This window comes from Semicossyphus pulcher, unplaced genomic scaffold, assembly GCF_022749685.1.
Source record: "Semicossyphus pulcher isolate SPU_LCO1_2020_fin unplaced genomic scaffold, fSemPul1.0.p SCAF_6, whole genome shotgun sequence".
Lineage (NCBI taxonomy): Eukaryota > Metazoa > Chordata > Actinopteri > Labriformes > Labridae > Semicossyphus > Semicossyphus pulcher.
In genome coordinates, this window is record NW_027211737.1 from 3,578,906 (window position 1) to 3,590,831 (window position 11,926).

Consider the following 11,926-nt stretch of genomic DNA (forward strand, 5'->3'; position numbering starts at 1 on the left):
TAGTCCTTTCTACCAAGCTCTTTTATTGTTGTTTACGATTCCGTCACTGTTTGGTTAATTTGATACTATTTGCTTTATACTTTTAAACTCTTTAAGTTTCCATGAAATAAAAGTTGTTTGGGACTTTCATGAATCATTAGATTCTATTATCACATCCACTGGTGACAACAAAAAGTTGTCCTGAAAGTATTCTTTATGATAGTTTAGAATTAGACATTGATTGGAAAACATGATGAACTCATGTTGGGTCCAATAAGCACACAAATATGACAAAATGTATTTCACCATGACTACATTTCTGCCAGTTACTGACCACAGCGCAGATCCTATGAACCGAGTAGCTAGCAGGTTAGCATCCCATGCATGCTAACCCAGCCTCATTTAATCCTCCTCATGAAATACGTGGTGAACATTCAGTGTCCACTCTGTTAACACACTTCAGCGCCTAATACCAATCAGCATCTCAGCGAGTCCTACCATGCGAGGTAATTGAAAATCAAATAGTGCTCTACTGTTTCATGGGAACTTTAAAGGTCAACTATAGCATCATTATTTTGGCACATTCTTTCAGTCGGTCCTCCAGATGACCTTCCTGATGGACCCTGACTTAACTGAAGCTTGTAATCATGATGTATAAAAATTCCTTTGCTGTAACTGTTGATGTTAGTGTGTGTGAGTGTGCGTGTGTGTGACTCACTGATGTTGGGACTATGAATGGTCAGATGATCAGTCTCTGCCATCAAGCGAGGGCTCAGGCTGGTCACCATTCGGTCGATACTCTTGACCACGTCCATGGGGCCGTTCACCACCTAAAACACATGGGCACTGGCATCTCAGCAGCAGCACACTCACCCGCTCTGCCCTGCTGAGCACGCCATCAAAGCTAAAGAGGTACATTTCAAAATGACCATTCAAATGCCACACAACAGGAAAATGCTTTCAGCACCGATAACTGTTTTCAGGAGTCCACACACAGTTTGGTTGAAAAGGGCACACACAGTTCAATGGATCGGCCTATAATGCAGTGTACAATCGTGGGTTTTGCCATTGTCTGCTTTGAAACCCCTCACTCTGAATTCAATATGCCCATCTAAGAGCTGAGCCTTGGAGGCAGAGCTGGGAGCAGAGCGAGGGAGGTCTGGGGATGAGTACAGCCACAGCTTTTTCAGAGTGCTGCTCATCCATTGAGTCTGGGCTGCGGTGGCCTTGGAGTGCTGAGAGGCCTGGGGGGGAAGGGAGGCAAGCGCTGAGACAAACACAACACTTGTCATAAGGCAACCTCATCAAGTTGCACACATCAATAGTGCAGCGAGAGAAGAGAACAAAAAACAGACCTGGTTGGGTAATGGAGTTTGGAGAGAATGCAGTGTACAAACTGTGCCGAGCGTGTTTCCAGCATGTACGCAGGCTGCCTTAGCATTTGTCAGCTCTGCTCAGCTATTCTCTTGGTAACTTTCCAATTATGATGATGAGCCCTCGTACTGTTAAATGAATCTGTGGAAGCATACTGCCCTCTACTGCTTTAGAGCTGAAACAGCAGCAGCCTATCTTGCGTACTGTGTATGTCTATCCATCTATCATGTCAGTGAGCCATCGTTCCCTCTATGGACGTATCTGAGTTTGCTAGTGCATGGTACCATTTCTAACCCTGATGCAATATGTGAAGGCTTTAACACGAATACAGTTCTTGTCAGCACAACAGCCGTCAATGTGAACGAAACTGGTCAGCCACACTATCTACCATATTTACCATATTCTGCTACACTTACATCACAAAGAACCCCAACCCCACAGAGGAATCCTTTCTTCATGTAGGGGAGAATCATGAGATGTCTCATCTGGATGCATGAATACTGAATGTCTGAAGGTGGGTTGACATGCAGACAGGGTGGACTAAAATGCTGCAGCTATCCCATTCAGTTAACAAGTAAAGGATTCAACTGAAAGGTTTAAGTTTCTTGAGGTGATATTGCACCAATTAGAAAAGTATTCATGAGGTCATTTTAGGTCCAAATTGAGCATTAAGACTTGATATTATACAGTGATGATAATAATAATCAATTTAACTTTGCATCATCATTTCTTTTTCACGATCGTTGTCACCATCACCACTGATGCGTTGATGACAGACACATTAAAAATATTCTTTACACACATTTGATGCAAAACAGTTTGTTACCTGATTTTGTTCTGTGCTGTTAAGTGGCAGTTTAGTGGCTGCACTTATTTGTTTCAAATCGCATCACTGGAATGACTTAAGTTCAGGGACATGAGCAGCAAAATCCATCCGGTGAGTTTGGTCAGTGAGTTCTGAGTGGCGAGGTTATCTTGTTGGTGTGTTTTGGCACCAGAGTTCATCCCGAGACGTGTAGTAAATGTTTTAAGTGGATTAGTGCATTTTGGATGTGAGATGAACTGTTGTGCTGAGCTGCATGTTGGTAAAGAGAACTGTTTAAACTGTTTTTTGTGCGTAGAAATGTGTGTTATAAATTATAAAAACTGTAAAGGGTTAATCCACAGATTTTAAAACTCATGTATAGTATACTCATCACAGGAAGTACTACTCAGCCTGGCTTGGGTTAAGACTGTTTTAAGCAGAAAGCTCGTGTAACTAACCGGGGCAGAGAGTTTAAAGGACATAGGCATTTACCATGAAAGGAGAATCTAACACAAATATGAGGTGCATCATGGGAAATGTTTTTCAGTTTTTGTCCATTGACTGTATACATGAAATGGCCGTACCATCTGCGTCTGAAAAGTGAAGCCACTGTAGAAGAGCTTCAAACCTGCCTACCTGCACCAGCAGGGGGGCACTGGGCAACTGGTTGCATTTAACAGCTGTTGTACTAACTTAAACTGACATCTTTAAGATTTCAGTTTTTCTTCTCCTGGGAGCCCCCTAATGGCGATATACAGTAATGATAGAGGCACACTTCCCAATTTAACCAGACGTCCACGGTTGGCTCCGGTTGTAACTCTTGATTTTCCTCGCTGACGGTCACTTTCCTGTTCACACTGTTTGCTTCATCTGAGCGTCGAGTTTGTTTCTTTTTCTTTGGATTTTCACTTATTTTTGAAGTTGTATCTGTAGTCATCCATCTTTTCTTTGTTTGTTCAGCCATAGTAGATTACTGTTTACTCACAACACGTGATTTTTTCCCCACATGTTGCCACAGACACCCAGTCCATAATAATACTACATACTGCAAATGCAAAGGCTTTCATCAGTGGGCCATAGGCTCAATTACCATTGTGTTCCCTCATTCAGCGATAGAGACTTAGAGACTTAACAGACATTTATTTACATGAAAATCTTCGAGATTATTGCTTTAAAGTATCTCGTTGATTTTTAAAACCTGTTCCTTTATAGAATTACAGATTTTCATTAGATTAAATTGGAGCTAGAGACCCTTTTAATGCATGACTGTGCCAATGATGGGACAATATTGTTGCTCAATGTCAGTAGATCATCCTAGTGTTTTTATATTTCCGTATTTGTGTAGAAAACACAATGAATCTAATGAAAATTATCACTTTTATTCATGTTTTTTTATGTTCGATGTTAAAGCAAAACATGAACTTTACAGGTTTGCAACGTCTACATGCTTCAACAGTGAGGAGCCACACGTGCATCAGGGCTGAGGACAGCGAGAGTGTGCATGTGATACCTCTTTGATGGCCTGCCACTTGAGGGCGTTGTCTTCACTGATCACGCTGTCGGCCACACTGATGAAGTGGTGGCCGAGCTCCTGGATGTTGTCCCGGCTGTGGTGTGTGGCATCTGAAAGCGGCTGTGTGGGAACGTCAGCAGCTAGGGACAGCAGCTGGATGAGGGACACCATGTCTGTTGGCTGCAGTCCCTCCTGCTGGGTGTCCTCCAGGGCCTGGACAGAGACGTCCAGCAGGGCAGACACCTGATCCAGGCTGCTCAGCTCTGACGGCTGCTGACCCAGCACCACCTGGGAGCGGGACAGAGAAAACAGGGTTTACATAGACTTCATGTCATCAGATATCAGTTAAAGGGAGAGTTTTTTTTATTACTTAAATCATGATTATGTTCATATTCCATAGAGCTTTATGTGAAACAAATCACTGCCCCCAGTCTTTTAAATGATGGATATAGTTTATAGCCTAAATGAAGTCATGAGCAGATAATGCTGCTAAAATACATATTAATCTGTTATTACCTAACTTAAGATTTTAAATTGAACTGTTAATATCACCATTAAACATAGAGCTTTGATCAGAAATATTGATATTAGCATAAGACCATAGAGACAGGATGTATTCGTCCTGCTTTCTGGGTGACACTGGGTGCTAAAATAATCCTTTTACTTGATGAAATCTTTTGTTTTTAGCCATTTACAGTCGTTTTGTAAGTGTGTCAGCACTTGGCTACATATTGTGGTGCTGTCATTTTGCATTGTGTTCTAACAACCTATAACAGAACCCATGAAAAAACAATCACCCCGAGAAGCAGCTGTTAACAGCAAAGCATTTCAAGTTATTTTTTCATCTGCGAAAACAGGTGAAAAAAATGTTAGCAGCACAACACATTTTTTTCACAGGGTCGTTTTTTGTGTGTTTTTATTTTATTACTTCCCTTTGTTCAAAATAGGACTTACAGCAGTCTTGTTTTCTTTCTTTTTTTCTGCTCGAGTTCTTTATAAGAAATAAAAGCGGAAAATAACATTCAACTGAAGGCAATTGGTAACTTCATGTGGGGTGTGGTTTACAGGCCAAAGAAAGTGGTCAGCAAAAAGCTTTGAAAGATTTGAAATTTAAAATAGTGGGAAAAATGAGTTAAAAATAAAAGTTGTACCTGGGTTTTGTTGGAAAGCTTCATCAGATTGTTCATGAAAGCAGAGGGCTGTGAGTTCTGAGAATCACTCATCTGCTTCATCTTCAGGTATCGCTCTGTGCCAAAAACAACGTTTGGATGATGAAGTCCTGAGGCTGGAATAAAACACTGAACTCCCAGAGAGGACTGATCCCTGACCTCTCAGCACCACAGTGTGTCTCTCACATATTACCATTTAGTTAGAGCACGCCAATATATTGTACATTAGCACTTTTAACCTTCATCAGTAACTTCAAAAGGTCACAGGTCAAACATACAGGGCTAAATTGAAATTGCACAGTCTTGCTTTATTATTCCCTATACACAGGCTGAACGATAATGTATTTACCATATATCCAGTCATCGTTACCCCTTACATTCTGTTGTAAATACATTATTAACATAACCCTACCAACCCTGTTCCTGTGGTCAGTGTGAGGCTCACCTCTGCTGCTCCTGCAGATGAACGGCAGTGGATCAGAACAGTCCGTCTGGCCGAACAGTGGGAGTTGATCTGACCAGCCCTGAAGCGTCCTGCAGCCCTGCAGCTCCATCTGCTGGAGCCCTGCTGCTAGCACATGCATATGATCACACATTCAAACACACAGTGACACACAACAAGACACAAGTCAGCTCAAGAGTCTTTCTTTCTGTGAAAAAATTTAAATGACATTATGAATTTATTATAAATGTGCCATGAGGAAAAGGGAGAACAACAGGAAAACAGTCCTCATGCTTCAAATGTTATTGTAAAAAAGTCTTTGATAGTGGGGGAGTTACTGTTCACCACAGCATGGAGCTCTGTTGTTCCCCATGCTGCCCCCACACTGCTGGAGCTGTGGGAATCCCCTCCATCCCTCCCCCTTCCCTGTCTCACTTTCACTCCCCTTCATTCTGTCCGCTCAGTCATCCTGCTGTGTTTCTAACTCATCAGCGTTCATTCTCACACTGTCTGAAGTTATTACTGATTATTCCTGAACAACTAAGAAACATTGACACAGGCAACTTAGAGCAACCACCAGAGAAGTAATGCAACCTTAACTGATTTGTCATCACACACAAGAGCACGAGCTGGAACACAAAAATGAACTTTTAGTTTGGTTCAGTTTTTTCACTGACCGTTTAGAAATGGACAAACACATCAGGCACATTCTCAAGACGTTTGTTAAATGGAGAGTTTTGTAGATATACTGGATAAACATGATGTAAATACTCAGTATGAGCATCATTCAAGACAGATGGGGTTTAAGACGTATGCGTTACTTCCTTAAGGTTGGGGAAGAGACAGGAGACGGATTAAAAAGAAAGGCGAAAAGTCAAACAAGCAATGATCCCAAGACCTTCAGTCCCTATCATACGTTTCCCATAATGTGACTGAACAACTTATGAGTTAAGTTACTTAAAAGTATGAATTAAATATTGCACATTAAAAGTTTTGTACAATATTTGTGGGTAATCCTACAAATGTTTGCATGTTCTGATCCCAATGTCCACAAATAGCGAGGCTTTGTCACCGCCCACATTTCATGTCCCGTAGTGAAACAGTGTCTGTTTAGCGTCTTTGCAAAGTACTCTTTAGCGTCTTTTGTAAGGTCTGCTCGCCTCCTTTTCAACACGTGGTTAATGTCACATAGTCTGTATGGTTCGGTTGAAGCACAAAAACTACTGCTAAGTTTTAGAAGCGCATCATAGTGTGGGTTAGCTCAGAGTTGATGTTTTGGTTTCACACAGACTCAAACTTGGTCTGCTGAGTAGATCGTTTGATCTCTGACCTCCAACCTGAGAGGACTATGTCCATCTCTCTTATGTCACCTCCCTCCCACCTTCAAATTGCCCATGATGACCTGAACTATAAACGAAATCACAATGTGTTACTCTCTTTTGGTATAAATTCAAACAGTGAATGAAAACAGCCAGAGCTGGGCAGCATCAGTCAAGAGACATAACCCGTGTTCTGTCTTTAAACTTGAGGAGTTCTCTAGACGTATTACAGTTGTGTTGACAAAAATGTTTTTGGGTATCTTGGTGTGGATTCTGACTTTGTCTTCCCTGATTTACAAAAATAAATTGTATTCATAATTCCAGTTTATGTCAACCAGGGTCCCACTTTTAGCAGTCATGTATAATTTATCTGAACTTTGCTCTCACGAAAAGACATTTCTGAGCTCCATAAACAAACATCAAAGCAAGCAACACAAGCAGTCAGCAGTCAACGCTCAGACAGATAACAAACCAACAGTCCATCCAGATCACCAGGGAGGAGCAAAGAAAAGTGACTCCGTCTGAAATGTCTGTCGTATAGTTAAATAGTATAGTTTGCACAAGACAACTGTGTCCACACTCAGCTATGGTCAGGACATTAGATCTTTAAAATAAAGTTGAAAGAGAATTGTTCTGGTAAAAATATTTTGCCTTCGTTTTTTGAAATCATTTTCACTAGTTAATGATTTTTTTCTTCGATGACCTGGTGTGTCTTGCTCATTCAGATCTCAGCAATGAAAGAGTTGAGTACATACAACAATATTACTTCTTTCAGAAACAATTAACCAAAATGACAAAAAGATTGTATTAAAACAGTTGGAAGAAACAGGAATTATCCAATATAATGGAACACACGGAAGACTGAAAGCTAAAATCCTCCAAGTGGGTGTGGTGGTGTGAACTCACCACGACCGTCTTGAGTGAGACTATAGTGCTTCTACTTTGCCCTTCTTCTATTGAAATCACATCAATATAGGCGTTATGTCACTTACTGAAGCTCTGAGAGGTAAGTGACGGATGAATTCTGTCAGGTTTGTGTTGTCCGTGAAACAGGTGACAAAAATATTTTGAATATTTTTTATGTTCAGGCTAATTTTTCTCAGTGTGTGTTGGCTGTCCCGACACATGGGTCTGTATGTGACTGACTGACTGAGTAACTGACTGACTGAGTAACTGACTGACTGACTGAGTGACGGTACTTTCACAGCCGTAGAGAGAGAGAGCTGTGACATTGCAATGGCGGATCATGGAGCATATTGGACCTCCACTGACGCGACTCTCTGTCTATAAGGCTCTGGATGCTTTGTTAGGGGAGTAGGCGGGGCTGCTCCTCCGCTACTCATCCGCTGTCCTCACCTACGTCTGCAGCGTGCACCTGCTTTCAAACACGTTGTCCTCGGCCTCATAAGGACCTGATGCAGTCAGCCCTACGAGGTTTTGACCTAGTCTTGTTGTTATACTCATTGCTGCCACAAGAGGCTAAAGTGCACCACTACCATGTTCTAAAGAGGCCTGAAAGCACACTGTTTTTGTCCAGAATGTTCTCAATGTAATCTGATATATTAGCCAAATCAGAGACACTACAGTAATGCCAGATAACTTTCTATAACACAATATACACAAGAAGTTACCTTGTGTTCAAGTGCACTGTCACTTGCAAAAGTTTATTTGCACCTGTTTTTACAGACAAATAAAAAAGATTTGAAAAAATATCCTGGCCAACTTTTTCTTCTCACAGCAAAACCTTGACCTGTTTTCACTGATTAAAAAAGTAGACAAAATAAAAGAAAAATGATCCAAAAGATTTTTTTAGAATAAGTGGAGTGGGTCACCAGGTTTTCTTTCACTGTCTCTTTCACGGCTTCCAAACTACTAACTATTGTCTTGAGGTTAATCATACACTGATTTGGGGAGCTTTGTCCGTTAAAGGTTTGGTTGTCAGGGTGCAGAAGAAATGTAGGCTTAACATTTGCCTCCTTTCCAAATGAGGCTATGTTTAGACTAACATTAGCCTACGTGAAAAAGACAGACCCCTCTTTCTTTCAATGAGGCCACTTAAGTGACACAGTCGGGGTTCTAATTCAATGTTCAGGAAGGGAAGAAAGTTAACGAAGTGCAGACCGGGAAAAAGTTGAGCTTTTAATGCAATGCAAAGTGGATGATGTAAGCCAATCAAACAGAAGCAGATGGGCAGTTCCTCATAGATCATGCTTTGTAAGTTCAGCCCTATATCTCAGCTGTTGCTTCAAAAGATAAACTGAACCACATTGTGATTTCTACAGCAACACTGTGCAAAGGTCTGGGTCTGATAGATCTTTAAACTTGGACTCCTGGATTGTATTTAATGACATAATGCTTTGAGCTCCAACTATTAGTCCATTAATGGATACGTTGAATTAGAGAAAAAGTAACAGCCCAATTCCTTTAGCAGTTTAATCATCCTTACACCTCTACCTAACATACAGCGAGGGGACAAACTATAGAAGTTTGAGCAATATACTACAAGCAATATTACGCTGCAGTGCTGCATGGGCCATGGGATTTTCTTTTGTGTCGCTTGTCTGCAAATTAAGTGCGTAAAACTTTGTATGAGCTCAGCGTCCTTACATCTCCACAGCAAGCCAAAAGTCCTATCCAATGAAAAAACAAGAGGTAAAAAAATCCACTCTCTGTGGCTGTCGCAGGCCTGTTACAAGTTTGAATGAATTATGGGATGGCTTACCTAACTGCCTACCTTTGGGCCTCTGACTGTGCAACCACTGCACATGCGCAGTCTTCCACAAGCTAAAGCAAAAGCTAAAGCACTGTGAACATCAGGGAAATAGTCATCTGATACAATTAACAATGGAAAGGAGGCGTCGCACTCCTCTCATCAACGCTCTATCGTGGACTCGTCTTGCACCAGTCGGTGCACCTGCTTTTTTTTGCTTGGACACTTTCAAAATCTAGATTACTCGAGCTGTTTTCTCCAAAGTAGCCTACCACAAGTTTAAACAAAGTGATTTGCTGCTTTTCCTTTTCATTTATGACAGTAGATGAAAACTCCTTTCGGTTTGTTGGTTGAACATACCGATGTGAAGATGTCACAACATTTTTGTTGAGCAATTTCCTCTCTAATTCTTGTGTTTCATTTTATTCTGTACACTTAACGATTATCTGATAAATAATGAAAGTACTCGGCAGATGGATCGATAATGAAAATAACTATTAGTTTAAGCATTTCTCTCACTGGTACCTGAAACAGCCTCCAAACAACAAGCCCGAAATTTCCCCCCTGGGGATCAATAAAGGATTATCTTATCTTAACAGTCTTAGAAATATAATGGTAGCCGTTTGGAGATCAGTCTTGGTACCACATTAGAAGTTTATGGCTTGAAAGCGACAGACCCTGAAGCATATATGCAATCTTACCTGGGCAAAACAGAAGGACCTGCACCTCTTTGACCACTGGGTGTCTGCTGAGGTTGTCAAGGTTCCAACTAAAAAGCACTTCCTGGTCAATGGGTGAACATGCGTTGAGGGCAAGGATATGCCTCGTTTCCAGAGATATATTCCAAACACTCAGGTCAGTGATATTTCCAAAAAAGGGCTCTGTAAAATTCCCACCAAATGAGTCCTGGTCCTGACCCAAAATAAGTATCCCATCCCCGTCGATGTCCCTGGAAGTGTCTGTTTCTGAGCCCATGTCCTTTCGATCTCCATCCACATAGATAGCCCAGTGGCCACTGCTCCGGCGCCACATGACACAGATATGATGCCAAGCTCCATCATTTGGGAATGACGCCTTATATGGCAGGTGCTTTCCATGGATAATGAGCGCCAGGAGGATGCGTCCTTGCATGTCCACTTGGCCTCTTAGCTGGAACTCATTGTTTAAGACAGGTGCAGCGTAGGAAAAAATAGTGGACACCTCATTCCACCCGGGGTTCCACTGAACACGAACACACACACTGACTGATGACAGGGCAGGAAAGGATATGTTGACACGGACAAAGCCTTCACTGGAATCCTTTGGGAAGCTTAGAGCTGAGAACTGTGAATCTAAACAAGAGCAGAAGAAGTCATCAATCAAATTGTAGGCGTTTGAATTTAGTTTTCTTTGCTTGCTTTTTTAGCTTGAAAGGATTACACCTACATTGTTTTGAGAGGGCCACAGGCTGATCTGCTCTTCTAGGATTCCTGATCCAGATGGGCGAGAAAAGTCCTGTCTGGCGAAGCAGCTCTTTGACTCCTTCCTGTTCTTCCGATTGGTCAAGGTTGGCAAGAGAGCTGAACTGGCCTCTGCAGAAGCTGTCAGCCCTGGAGAAGGCCCGCGAGTCATTGACTAGCTGGAAGGCCCAGTGTGAAGTGAGATGGTCCAGTCTGGGTTGTCCTGAGGAGTCAGAAACAAATGAGTGAGTGAAAACACATATCAAAAGCATTTTATAATGATTTTCTGAAATATCAAGTTGGCATACAAATGAAGTCAGTTCAACAGATTCACATGCTGACCACTGAACGGCCAATAAAAGTGATGAACAGTCTCACCATGTAAGTCCCCCATTCTGTCTGGCCCAGCATGTGTGGGCTCACTCTCACATACCACCTACAGAGGAACAAGTCATGTTTACATTATTTCAACAGTTCCTGTGGAGCATTTCCCTGCGTTTAATATAAGCAGCATGCAAATACTGGAGTTTATTTGCTACTGGCATTGATAAGATATAATCTGTGTTTTTGAGAACTCCAGTATTTTAGGTACAAAGATATTCTAAAGTTGATGCACTGAGAAGCATTTTGAAATACATCAATGGCATGAATGTGAGTTAAAATGGGACACAGAAAATGTTTTGCACTGCTTTAGTTATATAATGAAGTATAAGACGATATTACCAAAAACGAGAAGAGTACGATTCCAGTTTGCAGGGCTCCAGGCATCTCCAAGCCAGCGTTGTCTCAGCGTGAAATATGAGATGATAAATGAGCTCACCTACAAAACAATCGTTCTGCTTGATCTAAATGTCCTTCAGTGTAGATAAATGTCCGTATCTCGGACAAGTTAAAAAGATGATGGACATGTACGCTAATTGGACCTTAAATGTAACTATGACTGATACATAGTAAGGCAAGCTAGAATCCTTTTGGTGAATCTTTTCTCAACAGGAAGTTTCCAAACATTCTGGATATTATGGTTTGAGTCATTTTTTCACTCAGTTGTTGAGTCTCCATCTTCCTCCACAGCAGCAAAAGGTCTGTTTCAGTAATCTGGCATCAAACTCCATGTGTGGTATGATCAAATCCAAATCTGGTCCAGACTCCTCACCTTGTACTTCGGCTTCAATGTCC

General features: G+C 41.6%; 1 protein-coding gene across 1 annotated transcript in view; it reads right to left on the reverse strand.

Moving 5' to 3' along the window:
* The window catches only part of adgrd2 (adhesion G protein-coupled receptor D2), a 36,733-nt gene extending 25,215 nt beyond the window's left edge, over positions 1-11,518 (reverse strand). The window contains exons 1-8 of the mRNA XM_069683417.1: positions 11,474-11,518; positions 11,129-11,186; positions 10,737-10,973; positions 10,013-10,642; positions 5,286-5,408; positions 4,823-4,917; positions 3,669-3,959; positions 698-809 (exon numbers count right to left, since the gene is read on the reverse strand). Coding sequence (XP_069539518.1) covers positions 698-809; positions 3,669-3,959; positions 4,823-4,917; positions 5,286-5,408; positions 10,013-10,642; positions 10,737-10,973; positions 11,129-11,186; positions 11,474-11,518 — 1,591 coding nt within the window. The remainder of the gene's footprint in view (positions 1-697; positions 810-3,668; positions 3,960-4,822; positions 4,918-5,285; positions 5,409-10,012; positions 10,643-10,736; positions 10,974-11,128; positions 11,187-11,473) is intronic.
* Positions 11,519-11,926: the final 408 nt, after the last annotated feature.